This window comes from Vigna umbellata, chromosome 10, assembly GCF_029865625.1.
Source record: "Vigna umbellata cultivar VRB3 chromosome 10, Vumbellata_1.0, whole genome shotgun sequence".
NCBI lineage: Eukaryota > Viridiplantae > Streptophyta > Magnoliopsida > Fabales > Fabaceae > Vigna > Vigna umbellata.
Window position 1 is genome coordinate 18,898,097 of NC_142174.1, and position 20,808 is coordinate 18,918,904.

Genomic DNA, 20,808 nt, shown 5'->3' on the forward strand with positions numbered 1-20,808 from the left:
AGAGGTCGACGAGCGTTCGTTCTCTGGTGGACGAGCGTTCGTTCGCTGGTGTACGAGCGTTTGTTCGCTGGTGGACGAGCGTTCGTTCGTCATCTCAGCATCCACTCATCAATTTTTTTAACGCCGTCCAGCCAACTTAATGGAAAGGACTCAATTGATATCAATTTTCAAAATTAAGGACCATTTTGATACACTTTAAAAAACGAGGACCCAATTGAGACATTCGTACATAAATAGGGATGTCGAAAAGGATTAAACCAGAAAGTTTTTAATTTGACTATTCTTGACTCAGTAAAATTTACCAAATAAAGTAATTAAAAGAGAAATAATTCCTTCCTTAATATAAATAAAAAACGCAGTTTCATTTATCACCAAAGTAACTAGATAACATTAGTGCCGTCAAAATGGGTTGAAACCCATGAGCCAACCCGGCTCACCACGGGTTTGAGCAGGGTTGGATTGGAAAAAAATGTGAAAATTTTGATGCGAGTCAATTTTGATCCGGCTCGTTAAGAACCCGGCTCACCTGGGTTGAACCCGTGGTGAGCCGAGTTGGCTCACCAACCCACATATTTTTTTTTATTGAAATCAAATTAATTAAATTAATTATTCAAATCTATTTTTTTTATTGAAACCAAATTAATTAAATTAATTATTCAAAACGCTCAACCTTTACTTTGCAGTAGAGCTTTTCGTGTTGCGTTGTACTGTTGTCTATCCAAAAGTTCTCCTCTAGTATATATTTTTGTTAACGGCTATATGTAGTTTATTGGTCAAACGATTGTGTATGTCTCATTAAACTAAATTGGCAAAATTTTATGCTTGATAACTTAGAATATATAACAATAGAGTTCTTTTGTTTCATTTTCTTTTATATCAATTGGTCCAATTATTATGGTTTCAATTTGATCGATCAAAGTAACATGTTATAAAAAGTTAAGTCAGCCAATAAGCTAACCCGTTTAACCCACCAACCAATGGTGGGTCGGATCGGGTTCAAATTTTTTCGACTCGCTAATAGATGAGTCGGGTTGGGTTAGTTCACTAAGTGATCGACCCGTGGTGGATCGGACTGGGTTACCCGTTTTGACAACTCTAAATAACGCCTAAAATTTCAAGTGTGTCCTAGTTCGATAAATATATGAAAATTAAATATTTTATAAGAAAAAAAACTTTGGATTTAAATTTTATTAGTATTGTATATTCTTTGTGAATCTCTATTAAAAGAACCATCAATAAGCGGTTTTTTTATTACCATCATATTTTACCTTCTATTTATTATATTTTCTGTTCGCATTAAGAAAACATCTCAAATAGAAACTACATGTTTTTTTTTCATTTTCTTATTAAGAGGTACTTTTTATCACTTTTAAATATTCAAAATAATGAGAGATTGAATTTATAATTGAAATGTAACATTTTTCTTGAAATTTAGGTAATAACCACACTCAAACCGACTGTTTAGAATACACGCATATTATATATATCCAATTGATTCTGTTGTATATCTATCTAGTCAGCTTATATTTGAAGGGCGAATGTGAGAAAAGGAAAGCCCGCTTCTTATCGCTTATCAAAGCGTTATTTTGTCATTGTTTTCTTGGTCTAGTGTTGGTGATCTTGTTACAACTTTTTCACAAACGCAACATCCGCGCGAGGCAAACACGAAGCCAGACACAGCCATTTAAACCGATACAGAGAGAGAAAGAGAAACCCTAATACCGAGCAAAATTTTCCTTCATTTTCCCTTCGTCGTTATTTTCGTTCTCTATCAGTGATCGCGAACCAGCTTCCGTTTCCACATCCGTGCCACGCTACATGGCGAGTGAATTTGGCGCGAACGGTCCTTCAACTTCTCCGTCAAATTCCGCGGAGTCCTTCATTGGCTGCTTCATAAGCTTGATTTCGAAGTGCGAGATTCGCTACGAGGGCGTTCTCTATCTCCTTGACGTCCAGGATTCCACCATCGGCTTGAAGAACGGTACGTGAGCCGTTAATGTAACGTTGAGTTTCGTTACATTGCAGCGAAATCACCGTACATTGTGTTTTGTGATTGTCGACGATGCAGCGGTGTTTTGTTTGTGTAATTTCGATGTTCAGAGCTTCGTTTTTCCGACGCTGGATTTGACAGGATGAGGAAGGGTTCATTGGTGTTTTGATTAGACAAGTTAACGCCTGTTTGATGATGGAACCTAGCTTTATTCAATAGGGACACAATGTGGATGGAAACGAGTAACCCCGAGTTTGGTCACAACATCTATGTTTTTGAGATTTTTAAACTGTAATTGTGGCGGCATTTTTTTTGCTGTATCAGGGGATTTAATGAAACCGTGACCACAAATTAAAACATTAGTGACACTATTTGGAATTACTTTGAATTTTGCTTCGGTTAATAGTACTGGCTTTATGCCTAAAATGCTGGCGATGGATGGATGGACATTGCGGAATTAATAGGTTTATGATGACACGATTTTGTCTTCTCTTTCAGTATAAAATTTGGAGTTCGAGTTACTGCCATTGTCCTAGCTCTTAGGGAATAAGTGTACAACGGAATCACATTAATCATTAGTTCTTCCTTTTGACAGTTTGCCCTTGGTCTGAATTCTATGACATTTTAGACTGGTGATATTCATCAGGTTGTTATCTACACTCTACACCTTTTTCCGTAGGCTACATGCTAGAATTTCCATTTCTATCTGTTTTGTAAACCTGGAAGGACAGGGGCCTATATTTATTTCTTTACATAATGGAAACCATGGTTTCCTGTTTTTGACGAACAGCACCTCTTCAAGTTCTCTCGTTCGTCTGATGATTAAGTTTTTCCTAAATCTTTTGTCAACCCACCCCGCCCAGTCATGAATAAAAATACTATAGTCATCCTAAAAGATTCATGTACATTGCCTAATGGACAATACAACATTTGGATATATAGGTGGCCCTTTTTTTTAAATGAAATAACTGTGGCAGAGTTATGACTCTGGATATTTGATAGTATGTTTTAATTTAATAGACGTTAATGCAAGTTAGTTATTGTATGATTATCCGTGTCTGCGTTTTGTTGTTTGAAATAATAAGTATTATTTATGCATGTAATTAAATTCGATATTAGATATTCAGTTAATTAGTTTCCAAAAGATGAACTTCGTTATGTTATGTGGCTATCTAAAAATTGTATTTCTTTAATGTGAAAGTTTCTTTCTAACATGGAAATTCTTCTGATACGAGATTTCAGTTAAATCTTATGGAACGGAGGGGAGAAGAAAAGATGGCACACAAGTTCCTCCAAGTGATAAGGTTTATGAATACATTCTTTTCCGTGGAAGTGACATTAAGGTAATTATAGCGTTATTGTTTAACTGATATGGCATGTAAATATTGTTATGATCTGGTATGTCTTCATTAAAGCTGCGAAGTTTCTCACCCCACCTAGCAGAATAGGGCCTGGTTTGTGTTGTATAGCTGTTATATATCTTGGTTTCAGGGTTCTAACGTATCTGTATGGTTAGTTAATGATTTGTGATCGGGGCTTTAATGTTTTAACTTGTCATTTATTTGTCAACAAGTTTTCATTAAATAAATCTTTCTCATAATAGAAGACATTTCTACTGATGTGCATCGTTTTCAATTGCAATAGTGCTCAAACTGATGTTTTGGTGAAATTGGTAGATTTTGGAGGCTTGTGAATTGTGATATTTATTTTCTACCAATTCTCCTCTAGTTTGATCATGTTTTAGTCAGTGGTGACGGCCGTGTAGTAAAACCCTAATAAGAACCAGCAATGAAATCAACACAAAAAGAAAGGAATACGAGTTATATTATGAAATTTGGTCTAATGAACATGATTTAAGACCAATTCTGTTATGGTATTAAGAAATATGACAGAGACAAAGAAAACCCCACAATTCTAGTCCATTCCATAGCCCACTGTCCTCCCTCTCTCTTCCCCCCTCCCTCCACTATAAGCATTTTCCCTATGTAACTAACTTCCTGTGACGCATATTCCAAGTTGCCAGCTGTGCAGTTTCGGTTATTTCTCTCCTCCCGAGTTTTGATTCGCTGCATCACACTTGTATCTCCTTCTATACACGTATTTGACTTTGGGCCTTTTCTGCTGGGCCGTATCATCCCTTTCCCCATCAAGGCACACCTTGTCCTCAAGGTGGAATCCTGGAAAGTGCTCCTGTAATTCAGTCAAAGGTTCCCATGAATTTTCACATTCTGGTAATTGGTGCCATTTAATTAGAACCTCCCTGATTCCTTGCTGATTTTGACGAATAGCTAAGGCTTCTGCAGGTTGCAATTAAGCTCCAAATCCTCTGTCAAACACTTGGGCAGAGGTTGAGTTTGGACATCATTGCTTACTAACTTCTTGAGTAAAGACACGTGAAAAACAGGATGGATCAAGCTCTCTGCTGGAAGTGCTAATTTATAGGCGACCTTGCTAATTTTTCGACAATTTCATATGGCCCATAATATCTGGGACTAAGTTTTTGATTGACTCTTCTTGCCAAACTCCTTAACTTATATGGTTGAATCTTCAGAAATACCCGGTCTCCCACATTATATTACACATCTCGCCTATGTTTATCAGCCTACTGCTTCATGCGGTTCTGTGCCTTAGCTAATTGTCCTTTTAACTCTTCTAACATTGCATCTCTATCTGCTGTCATCTTGCTCACTTCTTCCACTGCTGTCAATCTTACATCCCCTCTAATTATTGGTGGTGGGTCCCTGCCATAAAGAGCTTTGAAAGGGGTTGTATGGGTAGATTCATGATAATTAGTATTGTACCAAAATTCAGCCCAACTTAGCCACTTAGGCCAATGTCTTGGTTTGGTACCGGTTAAACACCTAAGATAAGTCTCAACACACCTATTGACCACCTCCGTTTGGCCATCCGTTTGTGGATGGTAAGCCGAGCTGAACTGAAACTTGGTTCCAGCCAGTTTGAATAATTCAGTCCAGAAGGAACTAATGAAGACTCTGTCTCGATCAGTCACGATGGAGGAAGGGAACCCATGTAATCGCACCACTTCTTTAAGGAATATTTCAGCGATATCCTTGGCAGTGTAAGGATGAGACGTGGCTATAAAGTGAGCGTACTTTGTTAATCTATCTACCACCACCAAAATGGTATCTTTCCCTCCTGCTTTTGGGAGTCCCCCTATAAAGTCCATGGACACGTCAGACCACACCTGTGTCGGTATAAGTAGAGGCTGCAATAATCCCGAGGGAGTTAAAGCCTGGTATTTATTTTGTTGACAGATTTCACACTGCTGCACATATTCTTGAATTTGTTTCTTCATTCCCTCCCAATACAACAACCCTGCAATCCTTTTGTATGTCCGAAAATATCCAGAATGCCCCCCTATTGCTGTATCATGAAACTCCTTAAGAATAAAGGGAATCTTAGAACACCCCTTTGGTATTACTATTTTTCCTCTATAGTACAATCTACCATGCAAGAGTTTGTATCCTTTATGAGCATTCATGTCTCTTAATAATTCTTGTATAATTTCCCTCAACTTCTCATCAGCTTGAACTTCATGATCAACTTCGTCCCATTCATAAAATTGGACAGTGGTTAATGCCCATAGCATCTGCCTGGAAAGTGCATCAGCAACTGTATTTTCCCTTCCCGGTTTATACTTTATTTCGAAGTCAAACCCCAACAACTTTGAAACCCACTTTTGTTGTTCCTCTCCCATTAGTCGTTGTTCAACCAAGTATTTAGGGCTCCTTTGATCTTCAAAGTGCCTTCCCAACAAATAAGGCCTCCACTTTTGAATAGCTAAAACCACTGCCATAAGTTCTTTTTCATATACTGATTTACTTTGGTCCCTTTCAGACAGAACCTTACTCATGTAAGCCACTGGTCTTCCCTCTTGCATCAATACTGCACCAATTCCCTTACCAGAAGCATCGGTTTCCACTACAAAAGGCTTCTCAAAATTAGGTACAGTTAGGACAGGTGCTGTGGACATAGCTGCCTTAAGCTGCTCAAAAGCCTTTTGAGCATCACTTCCCCATTGAAACTGATCTTTCTTTAGCTGCTGTGTGAGAGGGCCGCAATTTTTCCATAGTTTTTCACAAATTTTTTGTAATATCCTGTGAGACTGAGGAAGCCCCTTAACCCTTTCACGTCCTTGGGAGCAGGTCAAGTGAGCATATCTTTGATTTTAGTAGGATTTGCAGCCACCCCATGTTCAAAAATGATATGACCCAAGTATTCCAAGCTTCTCTGCCCAAAATTACATTTCTTCCTATTGGCAAATAAGTTGTGATCCCTTAACACCTGTAATACAGCTCTCAAATGCCCCTCATGCTCCTTTTCATTCTTGCTGTATATGAGAATATCATCAAAGAAAACTAGAACAAACTTCCTCAAGTAAGGCTTGAGTACCTTATTCATAAGTGCTTGAAAAGTTGAAGGTGCATTGGTGAGGCCAAACGGCATAACTAGAAACTCATAATGACCCTCATGGGTTCGGAATGCTGTTTTTGAAATATCATCATCTTTCATTCTAATTTGATGATACCCGGACTTCAAGTCCAACTTCGTAAAGATCACAGCCCCTCCTAGCTCATCCAACAATTCATCAATCACGGGTATTGGAAACTTATCTGGGATAGTGAGTTTATTGAGTGCCCTACAGTCCACACAGAATCCCCACCCTCCATCTTTTTTTCTGACCAAAATCACAGGGCTACTGAATTGGCTATTGCTCGGCCTTATCACCCCTGCTTGCAACATTTCACCCACAATCTTCTCAATTTCATTTTTTTGGTAATAGGGATACCTATATGGTCGTGTGTTGGGTATTTCCCCCTTCCTGCAACAAAATCGCATGATCATGATCTCTTTTTGGAGGTAATCCTCTCGGTTCTTGGAACACGTCCCCAAATTCTACTAACGTTTCTTCCAGGGCACGTGATCCTGGACTGGAAACAAGTTGGTTTTGTTGTTGGGTTTCGGCATTCCCCAAGTATTGGTAGGAGAGATAATACCCTTCACCTGCAGAATGTAAAGTCTTTATCATTGTCTTCCAAGAAGCTTGCTCTCTGCACAAGGAGGGATCTCCTTTCAAAATCTGCTTACTTTCTCTTTCCTCCCACTATAGTGTGAAATTTTTGAAGTTGGCCTTAATGTCTCCCAAACTAGCCAACCAATCTAGTCCTAGCACCACCTCCGTACCTCCGAGATTAAGGATAAAAAATTCCTGCTCGATTCGGAGTCCCTGCATCTCTATTTGTACTGCTTTACATATGCCTTTGTTCTTTTCCTTTTGTCCATTACCCATTTCCACCGTATATTCTGGAGTTTTTGTCACCTGTAATTGTAACTCAGCCACTACGAGTTGAGAAATAAAGTTACCCATGACTCCCGAATCAATCGAAATCAACACCTCTCTCCCTCCTATTGTTCCTTTTATCTTAAAGGATTTTCTTGAAGTGAGACCTTCTTTGCTCTTCAAAGACAACTGCAGATTTTTATTTTCTAATTCCACTATTGGTTCCTCTGTTTCCGCTGGACCGCCATCTTCCTCTGTTTCATTTGGTTTACCATCTTCTTGACCCTCCACTAATACAAGTTCGTAATGTTGAAGCTTGCATATATGCTCCTGTCCCCATTTTTCTCCACACTTAAAGCAAAGTCCCTTTCAACTCCTTTCTTGTAGTTCCTCTTGAATCAATCTTCTCCCATCTAGCAGTTTCTTTTCCCCTGGAGGTTCGGGATTAGATTTTCCTCCTTTTCCCCCATGAGTATCATCGATTTTCCTCGAGATAAATCCCCCAAAACTTTCACAAAGCTACTCTCCTTATCTCGCCAACCTTTCTTCTCTTCCCATCTAAAACCTCCTCTTCTCATCGCCATGTTTTTCTCTTCCAATAATAAGGATCGATCCATCAATTCAGATATAGAGTCGGTGTCATAGAGCTTGAGTTCAGCTCTAATCTCTTCCTTCAACCCATTAAGGAAGATCCCCTTTAACATGGTACGATCTGCTCCTCTTAGCGGTGCCGAAACCATCTCAAATTGCCCACGATACTCCATCACTGTCCCCGTTTGTTTAATGCTTAACAAAGGTTCAAATGGGTTTGAGCCAATCTGGGTTGGAAGCGTCGGAGCGTCGCTGTCTTGAAATCCTCCCAACTCCGACCCACCATCTGCTCCTCCCACCATTGGTACCAATTCAGGGCTTGACCTTCCAAAGCTACCATCACCGCATCCAATTTTTCATCCCCCGAAATTGAATTCAATTTTAAGTAACGCTCCAACCGAACGAGCCAACCGTATGTGTCATCAACATTGAACACCATAATCTCCATCTTCCTTCCCCCAAAATCATACACCCGAGGTGAACTCCCATATCTTCATGGTGGTCGCGATCTGGACACCGAATAATTACTCCCTTCCTCGTCCTCATCCGTATTCCTGGTCCGGCTACGTGGTCGATGGGACTGTCGAGAACATCGAGGTTTATCTCTTTGCAGCAGGATCTGCTTGATCTCACTAAGCTCCGATTGTTGAGCTTGTAAGCTTCGTTCTACATTCTCCATTTTGCCCTTCATTGTAGATTGTGTGACAACCATTCAAGCTCCCGGGATCAAGAGCTCTGATGCCAGTTGATAAGAACCAACAATGAAATCAACACAAAAAGAAAGGAATACGAGTTATATTATGAAATTTGGTCTAATCAACGTGATTTAAGACCAATTCTGTTATGGTATTAAGAAATATCATAGAGACAAAGAAAACCCCACAATTCTAGTCCATTCCATAGCCCACTGTCCTCCCTCTCTCTTCCCCCCTCCCTCCACCATAAGCATTTTCCCTATGTAACTAACTTCCTGTGCAGTTTTGGTTATTTCTCTCCTCCCTAGTTTTGATTCGCTGCATCACACTTGTATCTCCTTCTATACACGTATTTGACTTTGGGCCCTTTCTGCTGGGCCGTATCAAACCCTCACCAACAAGATTGCTTTTAGTTTTTGTTTCTCTTTTTCATTTGTTCTCATTAAATTGCACCTACCTGGTTTCATAATGGCTTATCTGGGATATTTGCCCTTTAGTTGTGAGCGGTCCTTATGTTTTATATGGAGCAACATTCTGAGAAATTTAAAACCCTCACCAACAAGATTGCTTTTTGTTTTTGTTTCTCTTTTTCATTTGTTCTCATTAAATTGCACCTGCCTGGTTTCATAATGGCTTATCTGGGATATTTGCCCTTTAGTTGTGAGCGGTCCTTATGTTTTATATGGAGCAACATTCTGAGAAATTTAAAATTGACAAATCTATATGAAAGTCTAGAACAGAACAACTAAAAGTAGAGCATAATTGAATGCACTCCACAAAACAGCAATCTGAAGCTGTTGACTTATTTCTCTAAATAATGTAATTGTAGGGTTCATATGTATTTGTGAATCTCTACCAATTGCAGTGAAACAACCATTTGGTCACAAGAGCTTTCTTGAATGCACGCTTAATATGCTTATCTAAACTGTGCATGTTCTTATGAATTTTGCCTTTTCAGAATTTGCAGATCAAGTCACCCTCCACTTCTTCTAAATCAGAAGAGCAGGTTCTTAGTGATCCAGCTATTATTCAGGTACCTGTGTTAAAGGACGGCACGAGAATAATTTGTATTTTGAAATCATACACTTTTCAATGATGTTACTGTTTCTTTTAAATTATTTTTATCTTTTTTTTCAGTCACAATATTCTGGGTCCCCAAGTTCCCCTGTGGCCTCAGTTGGAGGTAGAAATTTGACAGAATCAATCCAAAGGCAAGATACCCCTGAGATATCTAGTAAACCCTTTCCTGTTGGGTTGCCTTCTTATCAGTTGGTAACTGAATTGGGACCTTCAAATTCATCTGTTGCTACTCAAGTTGCCAGTCATCCATCTTTTTCTTCAGCAATGAGTTGGCAAGGGCCTAATGATGTATCTAGCAGTGGTTCTCATTCTCTGCTACAATCTAGTTCCCTTTACTCCCCATCAATGGCAGCATCTGTAGTTGTGCAGAATCAGATTAAAAATGAAGAAACTCAGTTACCTACAAAGGGGGGATGGACAGGTTTTTCAGAGCGTGGTCTACCTATATCTTCTGCCATGACTTCTTCTCTTGTTAATTTGACTCATTTGCATTCTCTTACCTCTTTACAAAATTCTGATTCTCTTGATGTTCCATCCCTTTCGATACCTGTGCCATATTCTGCATCCATGACTTTTGATGGATCAAACATACCCCAGTTTTCTTCACCTTATCAAGACATTTGTCCTGATCCAAGGCCAATTCATCCTCGACATTCTGCTCCTTCATTTGTAGATTCTACTTCAGGTCTCTTGCCAACAACACCATCTTTGTTAACTCCAGATCAATTTGCAAATCCTAGAGAACAGTTATTATCTACTTCACACAATTTGAATCCTAATCAAAAGGGTATGGGTTCTCTGACTCAAACATCCTTTGGTTCCTCTTCATTAATGCCATTTCCAACATCTCAGGCACCGCTGCTTCCATTACCTACTTCAGTGCAAAAGGTTAGAAAATTTGCTCATATGCTCTTTATGGGAGTAGAGTAGTGCAGGTTGGGTAAGGCAAGGAAGGATATTATTGTATGGCTTATATTGTTGGTCTGTTTTTGAAATCACAATTGCATACAAATTGTTATATATAATGAGTAGTTTCTTAATACAGACTAGAGTATAAAGAATACTTTAAAATTGACGAGGAATGGCTCTACCTTACATGGTTTTGTGTTCACTTATTGTTTTATTGTTTTTTGGACTTTATATTTCTTAAAAAGTAGACTTTTATTCTATTTTAATTTTACAAAACCGACTTATAATGTGAGGTTTATGGTTACTAATACTATAATTTGAACATATCTCCAATCTATGAGATCTTCAATAGACTCTCTCATGTCAAAGAGTGAACATCTCGAGAATAAATATTTGTCATTGGTTCAATGACAGTTTAGCATGTGGCACAATAGGCCTAAGATGATAGACTCTAATACCACGAGGTTGTTCAAGAGGAAACATTAGGTGGATTCATCATGAATAAGTTATGAACAAACCCACGAAAGACCATAACATAATCTTTAATAAAAACCTTAAGGCAATGGTTTGTAACTTTTTGTTTATACATTGCTCATCTCTTTCACATATTTATATCCCCCTTGAATTGAAACATTTCTTAACTACCACCACAGAACACACTTACCTAAACACCCTCTCAGGAAGACTTTCAATACAAAAAAATTTCACAAACCTAGGATCTCACCCACTATATTGTATTAGCAGAGACAATGGTGGTCACTAGAAACTTCACTTAAGGTGGCACTGCAACAGGAAACATGAACATGGGAGAAAGGCTTGCAAAAAAATAAAACAAGAAATACTTTGGAGACAGTGCGTTTGTTGTGTCAACACAGTTTTTCAAAATACTTAAAATACCATAGATAGTGAAATTTAAATTTAACTTTGTTACGTACCTGAGTACGTAAACTAGCCAAATACAACCTTTCACACTCTTTCACACGTAACAGAACAATAAACACACATAATAGAACAATAAACGAATAACAATGGATGAATGAATATCTTTTATTGATGGTAATATCTGAATAAACAAGGGTAAACAATAATTGGGAGCATAACCTCCTTCAATTACTTTGAGAGCATAACCTCCCTCACAAGACAATAATGTCTGTCACAAAATTCAATCATCAAAAGCATCCCTTTAACCCTAGACTCTAACTTTATTTATATTAATTATTTCCAGCCCATCTCTTATTAAATATTCCTCTATCTGCATTTAATATAAATATCCTTATATTTAATATAAATATCCCTATATTTAATATAAATATCTCTATATTTAATATAAATATCTCTATATTTAATATAAATATCTCTCCGTATATTATCCTAGCATATATCCTTAATTATAAATATCTTATATTGAATATTTTCCTAAATATATATTTATTTACTCTAATTATCTTATACTATATTTATTTACTCTAATTAACTTATACTATATTTATTTACTCTAATTAACTTATACTAAATATTCTCTCTGCTTATATACTTTCTAACCCTTATTATTAGCCCTACCTTAGATCGTAACATTACACCCCGCTGCAAAACAACCTTGTCCTCAAGGTTGGAAACGGGGAGCTGGATCTCATGGCTCCTCATCAATTCATGTCTGGAGGTTCGGGTGGTGGTAAAACCTTCTCTAATGTCTTCCATTCTTCGTCCAGCATTCTGGTTACCACTTCTCCTGAACCATAAGCCCTGAGGGAATGGTTTTCAATGTCTTTCAGTACTTCACGTCGCTCTCTTCCTTCCGCCAGTGTACCAAACACTGCAAGCCTCCTGTTCTTTTTGTCGGCCCATCTCTTCACAGACTCCATTGTTCTCTCCAGGGTATTGATTCTTCCATTTGCCCTTCCTTCCAAAGTCTTCATTCTTCCTTCCAATACTAGACCGTTTGGTTCAGGTAGTTTTCTCATGCTCGGTTCTGGCCGTCTCCTCCCGTTCGGCTCGGTAAGTCCTCTCTCTATAGGTTCCGTCCGTTCTTTCACGTTCGGATCCAGCAGTCTGCTATCGTTCGGTTCTGGCAGTTCGCTCACGTTCGGATCCGTTAGTCCACTATCGTTCGGTTCCAGCAGTCCCTTCCCATTTGGAGCTTGGACTTCATGGCGTATTCCACTCAACTCTGCCTTCAACCTCCTTAGGGAGAACTCCATGTTCTTTAGTCTCTGCTCCAAGCTCTCCAGTCTCCCTTCAATTGCATTCATTCTTCCCTCCATGATGTCTTTCACTCGTCTCTATTAGGATCCGGCAGTTTCCTCCCTTGACGATCCGGCAGGTCGGACCAATTGTTACGTACCTGAGTACGTAAACTAGCCAAATACAACCTTTCACACTCTTTCACACGTAACAGAACAATAAACACACATAATAGAACAATAAACGAATAACAATGGATGAATGAATATCTTTTATTGATGGTAATATCTGAATAAACAAGGGTAAACAATAATTGGGAGCATAACCTCCTTCAATTACTTTGAGAGCATAACCTCCCTCACAAGACAATAATGTCTGTCACAAAATTCAATCATCAAAAGCATCCCTTTAACCCTAGACTCTAACTTTATTTATATTAATTATTTCCAGCCCATCTCTTATTAAATATTCCTCTATCTGCATTTAATATAAATATCCTTATATTTAATATAAATATCCCTATATTTAATATAAATATCTCTATATTTAATATAAATATCTCTCCGTATATTATCCTAGCATATATCCTTAATTATAAATATCTTATATTGAATATTTTCCTAAATATATATTTATTTACTCTAATTATCTTATACTATATTTATTTACTCTAATTAACTTATACTATATTTATTTACTCTAATTAACTTATACTAAATATTCTCTCTGCTTATATACTTTCTAACCCTTATTATTAGCCCTACCTTAGATCGTAACAAACTTAATTTTGTAAAATTGACCTGGAAGATGAAATTAGCATCTATTTATATACTATAATTTGATCATACTTCTATGTGATGTGAGATCTTCAACGAAGATCTTATAGGTTGTGGATAGAGACTGTAGTAGATAAGGACATTCTTACCCTGAACCTGCAATTCTGCATTTGAAGGATAGGAAAATTGGGTATTTGATGACGAGATTATTAAAATTTCATGTCCTGCTCACATACCAAATTAACAGACTAACATAGCTTTGTCTATTGGTTGTGCCTGTAAAATTTTACTATATTCTATTGTTTGTTCAGTCGCTTCTCGGTTTGTAAGTGACCACGGAGTTGCTTGAAGTTACCAATGACGCTGTTCTCAAGCGAATTGTTGAAATTTAAGCATAGTCCAATTGATTTGTGTAGACCGTTTCCTTGAATGTAGAGATAATATTTCTTGTTTTCTTAGTGCATCTGGAAGCTGCATTTTTCTTTTCAAATTATGCACAAAAATGGGTATTTAAGTCTAGTTTTTGTGGGTTGCATGCATCTTAGTCTATTGGGATTTTTAACCTACGCTGATTTTTTTTACTTTGCAAAAAGAAAGTTGATGTTAAGTAACCGATTTGGTTAAATTTCACTACTTGATTAACTTATAAAGTGTGGCTTTGTGAATGACGTGCCCACCATTGTGGACATTGAGGGTCAGATGTACATGGCCTCTTATCTTGTGACCAGAAGCAGTTTCCTCTACAAGAAGCACGTAACTACCAGATCACTTGCTAGGAAACTATGGCAGATAACTAATATATTTAAATATTATAATAAGTTAATATCGAGACTTAACGCAACCATAAGATTGCTGCCTTTAGAACTGTAGGTTACTGAGGGTAAATCTGCATATATCTACCCTCTCCAGATCCACTACATGGTCATGCACTAGCTCTCTTTTTAGTATAGCTATATATATATATATATATATATATATATATATATATATATATATATATATATATATATATATATATATATATTTGTATACATGTAAATCGTGTGTTGTTGATTTTTCCAGCCTCAATACATAGCTCCACAATTCACTGAAGAGTTTGATTTTGAGGCCATGAATGAAAAGTTCAGAAAAGATGAAGTATGGGGCTCTCTTGGAAAGGCAACCACAAAAATAGAGGGAGTACAGGATAATCTCAATCCGGGTAACAGGGAATATCATGGGATGGTACCAAACCATAAGGTAGGACTCAGAATGTTTTCCTTTGATAATAATTTCTTTCCGTTTTGAAATGGATGGAGTAAACAAATTTTGTTTGAGCTTGTAAGTCTTCTATTCTTTGTCTTTTCTTGCAGTCAGCATACAAGAAAGATGACTTTTTTGACACAATTTCCTGTAACTCTTTGACCCGTGGATCAAGGAACGGACAAAATCGTTTCTCCGAGAGAATGAAACAGGATACAGAGGTCAGCAAACACATTAAGAATTGAAATTTCTGGATGTGAAATTATCCATGATCTACAATGTAATTTTGATTTATTGTTTATCCATTTCCTTTTCAGACATTTGGCAATTTCCAGCAGAGGCATAATTTTAGTTATGGTGCTGGACGGGGTGAGAATTTCAGGGGCTCATATAATTGGGGAGGAAGGGGTTATGGCTATGGTGGGAGAGGGCGTGGTCCAAACTTTCCTCTCTAGTGGTATCGGGACTTTCTGTTTCTCGTGTTTTCCAGAGCTCCCCGCCAATTTTGCCTATGTTTGCTGTGTGTGATCTTTGTCTTTACGTCAATGATGTTAACATGCTTATGGAACTTTCACTGGTGGAGACTGGAATGTCAAACTTAGATATGACCGCCATTTTCATGTTTTTTTAGATCATGAGCTGGCATTTAACGTTTCAAGTAATTGCTGTCCATAATTCTATATACCAATCAGTAGCCAGAGGAACTCTTACTCTTACAGTGAATCATTTTGCTCTCCCTCGCCCCCCATTAAAAAATTAACATCTTTTGTTAGCGAGTCTTCCTAGTGACCTTTATGGATGGATGATAAGATTTATGCTAATGATAACTTTTCAAATGCTGATAATTTCTTTTTTACATTACGATATTATATATTAAATCCCATGGTGATGTTGCTTTTGTTATAATATGGGAATCAAAAGAAGACGTTTTGTGGAGTTTATTTGTTTTCTAGCGTGTAGTGGCTGGACCATCTTTCTATTTTGCCACTTCGTTAATATCTTTAGGAATTCTTTTAGATGCCATTATTATATCATGGATGATCATATTTAGGGTAAATGTTATTTTGTAGCATTATTGTTACGTTTCTGGATGACGTGATAATGTTGGGTGTTGATGATGAAAATGGAGAGGTGAGGGGACCAATGGAGGTGTGATTGAGAAAACGTGAGATGTGTGGAAATGAGTTGTTAAAATAAACACTGCCATTGTATATTGATGATGATATTTTGTATAATCTAGTCTTGTAAGCACTGATGGGCAGGCTTCTTTGTTTTGACATGTCAAGCTGGCGTTTGCGACAGGGGCGGCTAGATTTTCTCTATTAAACTTTGATTCAAAATTATCAACGTGTTACTTGTCTAGATGTGTTCTGAAAAATCGAACAGTTTGAACTTTTTGTAAGGACTGCTTCGGCCTCATGATGAATGACCGACAGTCTAATGTTAATAAACGATTTATTTTAGGATTAATGTGAAACTAAATTATAAATTTTAGGAATCTGTATTTTATTTTAATTTAGAAATTAATTTGTATCACTAAACATTCGGATCTCGTACTAAGTGGACAGGAGAGTGCTAAACTTTATTCCGTAGACCTTTTACCAGAATTTTTACTTTTTCAAGCTGGCAATTGTTATAGCTGTGATCAATTCCGTCTGTGGAAGATTGTTAATTTAGTTCGATTAACTTTAACTATTAAACTTGTTCTAATTGAATATTTCTTCTATCTACCCTTATATATTGTTTTCAGAGTCTCTTTTCGAAATATAATTTTTGTAACGTAATTCTGAAATAAAAATATAGACCAAGAAATCCCTTGTTTTGTAATCCGAACTATAGAATTGAGAATGTGATTGTGAACTCATGTTTCTCTCAAGTTGAGTATTCGTCAACTTTCAAATTCATATAAAAGCCCTAACAATTATTATTGGGCTGCAATTGTGAATTTGTGATCTCACTATATGAATTTAAAATTGCTACCTTGGGCCTGGCCTCCCTTTTTTCGAGAATCAGATATATTTTTCGGGGGAAAATTATCATCGTTGGGTGGCCTGCGACTCGGAGACTTTGTTTAAAAATTGTAGAACACGATGCCTACAACTCTTAGAAATATTTTAAAATTAAATAAAACGATGCCAACAAGGAGGAAGCAGATGAAAAGTATCTGTACAAAAAAAAATTATGAAGTATGCGGGTGGGATCCAAAATGAGTTCCTGTATGAGGCAGTTTCTACCTCGGGGAGAATGTATACAAAACAAATGTCTCTTTCGTATCATGTAAGTCGAAAAAAATGTAGTTATTCTCGGCAAATTTGACAAACAATTCAAACATCTTTTGTTGTCTTCAGCACCTTTCTTTCTGTCATCGGTCTTCGATCTTTCTCTATGCAACATTTAAGGCTTCTTTCTACAGTAGTTGATGATCCTCAATCCAATTTATAGCTCCTTGGTTTGCACCAAAACTGACTCTGCATTTTACTATATGCTTTCCATGTACAAATTCTTTAATCCCTAGTTTCACCCGTTTGTGCGTGTATTTTGTGACCCTGATCTGCCTTATTGCTCTTCATTGTTAACAAACCTGAGCCAATTAATGATCCTACCGTAACAAAAATCAATATGGCTAAACCAGCGTATGTCCCTTTTTTGACAAGGTAGCATTCACCTTTCAACCACCCTTCCCCATATGCTTGCCTTTTGCTCATGCTTGTCGCAGCAATTAATAAAATAACTGCAATTCCAAACCCAACCCTGCAAGCATAATCCATACCAATGTTAAACTTATATTTGGGATGTTTTAAAGGAAAAACTATAATTTCAATTCTCTAATATTTATTATTATTTTTTCAATTCCTAATATTAAGAGTTACCATCTCTACAGAATTCTAACTGATCTACATATCTACATCATTCTATGTTTATAAGTTTTGAAGAACAGAACGACATTCTGTTAATTCCACATCTCCAACCCTCCACTACCTTTCTAGCTTTGCAGTCTTCACACTGAAAATGATTGAATTTGCCAACCTGTGGCCAATCATGGAAAACCACATGGCACACAGTTTCTGAAAATGATGTACTCTATATTTTACTGTTAAAATCAATACAAACCTGAAGAAAGGAAATTCGGTTTGACAACTAGATTGGATGGTGATGCGTCCACTTTCAATAATGTGGTTACAAGAATCAAACTTTATTTCTAGAGCAAATACGTCCATTCTAACAGGTAAATAATGACAATGCACAAGCCAATAATCAAGCAAATCGAACTGTGTTATTTCCTTAAACTATGATTGTTGAATGTGATGTGCTAACAACTAAGAACAGATATGAAAAAGATTATTAACTTACCAAGAGATCGAAAGCAGAATCCTTGCAACGATAGGTATCTTAAACCGTGCGTTTCTTTTCCCTCCTGAACAGCAATTCTTGAACAATATAGAATTCCCAATGCTCTGCACCAAAGCCAAACAAACCAATGATGCAATTCCCAATCCAAATGCTGGACTTGACGGTAAATGACACAGTCTCCCATTCCATCTGAGATCCTCCTTCTACAAAACAAAGCATCAGAATTCAGAACCAGTTTCAGAAATAAGAAGCAAAAACTCCTAAGGGCAAGGTCTCAATCAATTCAAGAATAGAACAAGAACACATTACTCACCTTGTTCCTCTTAATCTCAGAGGCTATGCACAAGGAGAAGGAAACTAAGCCAAGAGAGAGGGAGAAGATGATGAAGAAGATGAATGTGAATTTGAATTTAGGAGGACTTTCCACCATGGTGGGTTGGTTGATTCTGTGAAGACAGCAGATAAGAGAGAATAAGGAATAACTCTTGGAAGCTACTCAAATAGAAAGATGACTTGGTGCCTTGAATGTGTTGGTCATCATCCTCCTCTTCTTTGAGTCTCTTCCTTTGTAGTAGTAGTTGAGACTTCCTTCCCAAAGTGTCTATCATTGTTTTGAAGGAGATACCATTCCTAACTGCATATATCCTGAATTGGGAAAAACCAGCTAAACCTTTTCCATTTGTTTTCTAGTTAGTCAACCGCTTGTTGAAATAGCTTTTTACCAAGTTGGAGATAGACACCAAGAATAAGCCCAATTTAGAGACATAAATTGCACCAAATTTTAATATAGCATATAAACAACAATTATCTGTTCAAAACGGTCCATTTTTCTCAATGATGATAAGGACTAGCAAGGAAGTTTCCTAATTTTTCTGTAATTTATCTGTATTAACAAGTATACACAGATAATTGCCCTCCAAATTATGTACTATATAATTACTTGCCACTTTCATAGGTAAGCTTCTCTTCTCTTCAATCGGTTCATGCGGTGAGGTTTCTCTTTATGCCACTTTTCACGAGAAAAGAAAAGGCTATATTCCCATTCCCTCGTTTAAACCCAAATGACAGAAAGAAGTTTCTTATCTCTTTGAGCTGTTGTGTGGGGCCACATTGACATGAATTGAAAAATTAATTAAAATTAAGGTGCCGAAGCATTTACCTATGGTAATTGTAATTTCCATTGATTCACTCAAGGCTCTTTCTTTGACGTTTCCTCAAAGATTCACTCTATTAAAAAGCTGGATTCGATTCCTACGAAGACATGTGGGTTTGGGAGAGAAGAATAATCATCGATCAACTATGATTAATATTATTCTTCACATCGTGAGCTCCGTTTAAACTTGACTTGGATTTGTTTAATTGTTGAACCCTATTCCCAATTCAAATTGCCTGTGGATTCCCAGAGTTAAAAATTGTAGCTTTCTTCGCTTTTGGGACTTGCGTTTAAAATATTATATAAACATTGCAAATGGGTGCTGGGAGAATATTAGTTTATGCCTTTTTTCCCTTCAATGTTCATCTGGGTCACGCTGTGCTTTTCTTCCTCCTGCACCTTCCCAGAAAGAAAGAAAACGAACTCAAAATGTTCTTTTGTTTCATGACGATTGCAGGGGTGTCAAGTAAGCAAATGGCACGGTACTACTTTCATTCTAATTTGTGAGAACCACATCAAATTTCAATGATAGTGGCCTCTCACCAATCTCCAATCCCATCACTCACCAAAAACAGATAGGGATACCTTTTCTGAGTAGGATTGCTTACCTTGAATGTTTGTTTATTGTGATTTTGAAGGTAAAAAAGAAGCGGTTCCACATTGAAATTTGCTACTGGTTGGTAAATAACGACTTTTTTTAGTTTATTTATTTTTTCAAAAGTGCTGACTCAAGATTATAAATCTGCATTTTGATATAAGTAGATTATTGAGGTTTTAGGGTTTTAGCTGTAACAACATGAGAAGAATGTCTTATCTAGTTAGCTGCTGATATCACTTCACATGAACATTTGCTTGAGAACTTTGCCTTGTTAGATGGAACATGCTTACATGATGCCATTTCCATCTTTTCAGTAAGGTGGCTGGCACAATGTCACCCAAGGAATAATGTCAGATTGTCATGACAGTTAATTGAGAATCAGACTTCTTGTAAAACTAAATAAACATTAGTACTAACTAGAGAATTAGCAGGGAGGAAAATATTGTGCATTATATGTTAAATGTTGAGATGATAATTGCTTTCTTTTGATTCAATTCTCTTCCCTCATTTCCACAAAGGAGCAGTAGTTATGCTATTTTGTGAAAGAGATGCTATTAAGGATTTCTGGTGTAGTCAATTTCTATGAGAATATGACCCTCACTACCATGCCTTTACTTTTTCTGGCTGTTGTTGGTTTTGTGCTGCAATAATTCTGGGTTGCTTTTAGGTCTGTCTGGATATACATGAAAAGAAAACATTGATCTGAAGGATCTTTCTTGGATCTTGTGGACTATATATAAGATAATTTTTTTTTGGAAAAGTGATTATATATATCTTGAGGATGACAGCTCCTAGCTTCCTGCCAGTGTCTGTAAATTAAGAGTAGTCCCTCATAACCAATTTCTGTGACAATGGTATATTGTCACTTTCTCATATATAGTATATTGCTTGGAGAGTTCGTAAATATCATGCAGATTAAAGTTGGCCTCTTGGTAGGGAT

At 37.1% G+C, this 20,808-nt stretch overlaps 2 protein-coding genes and 1 long non-coding RNA gene across 4 annotated transcripts; 2 read left to right on the forward strand and 1 right to left on the reverse strand.

Annotated features, from left to right (window-relative positions):
* The first annotated feature begins 1,331 nt into the window (after positions 1-1,331).
* DCP5-L (decapping 5-like protein) lies at positions 1,332-15,644 on the forward strand. Its single transcript, XM_047312376.2, has 7 exons — positions 1,332-1,981; positions 3,233-3,333; positions 9,537-9,611; positions 9,716-10,546; positions 14,587-14,763; positions 14,877-14,987; positions 15,084-15,644. The coding sequence occupies exons 1-7, from the start codon at positions 1,819-1,821 to the stop codon at positions 15,219-15,221; spliced, it is 1,596 nt and encodes a 531-aa protein (XP_047168332.1). The 5' UTR covers positions 1,332-1,818; the 3' UTR covers positions 15,222-15,644.
* A 1,289-nt stretch (positions 15,645-16,933) lies between these two features.
* Positions 16,934-19,165, reverse strand: LOC148192089 (chitin synthase, putative (DUF1218)). Its single transcript, XM_088100306.1, has 3 exons — positions 18,431-19,165; positions 18,118-18,320; positions 16,934-17,517 (listed from the first exon to the last, which is right to left on the reverse strand). Exons 1-3 carry the CDS (start codon positions 18,545-18,547, stop codon positions 17,271-17,273), a joined length of 567 nt encoding a protein of 188 aa, XP_087956432.1. The 5' UTR covers positions 18,548-19,165; the 3' UTR covers positions 16,934-17,270.
* Positions 19,166-19,366: 201 nt separating this feature from the next.
* LOC148192090 (uncharacterized) lies at positions 19,367-20,589 on the forward strand. Of its 2 annotated transcripts, none has more exons than XR_015782614.1 (2): positions 19,367-19,946; positions 20,536-20,589. It is a non-coding gene; the product is annotated as an uncharacterized LOC148192090 (long non-coding RNA). The 2 variants fall into 2 exon arrangements; XR_015782613.1 differs by lacking the exon at positions 20,536-20,589 and adding an exon at positions 20,183-20,246.
* The last annotated feature ends 219 nt before the right edge of the window (positions 20,590-20,808 follow it).

Bases quoted from the DNA above. Each gene is read 5' to 3' on its own strand.
- DCP5-L (XM_047312376.2), top strand. From the start codon at position 1,819: ATGGCGAGTGAATTTGGCGCGAACGGTCCTTCAACTTCTCCGTCAAAT. The intron at 3,334-9,536 runs GTAATTATAGCG...TTGCCTTTTCAG, and splicing joins TCCGTGGAAGTGACATTAAG to AATTTGCAGATCAAGTCACC. The intron at 14,764-14,876 runs GTAGGACTCAGA...CTTTTCTTGCAG, and splicing joins GGATGGTACCAAACCATAAG to TCAGCATACAAGAAAGATGA.
- LOC148192089 (XM_088100306.1), bottom strand. From the start codon at position 18,547: ATGGTGGAAAGTCCTCCTAAATTCAAATTCACATTCATCTTCTTCATC. The intron at 18,321-18,430 runs GTGAGTAATGTG...TTTGTTTTGTAG, and splicing joins CTGAGATTAAGAGGAACAAG to AAGGAGGATCTCAGATGGAA. The intron at 17,518-18,117 runs GTAAGTTAATAA...TTATGCTTGCAG, and splicing joins ATTCTGCTTTCGATCTCTTG to GGTTGGGTTTGGAATTGCAG.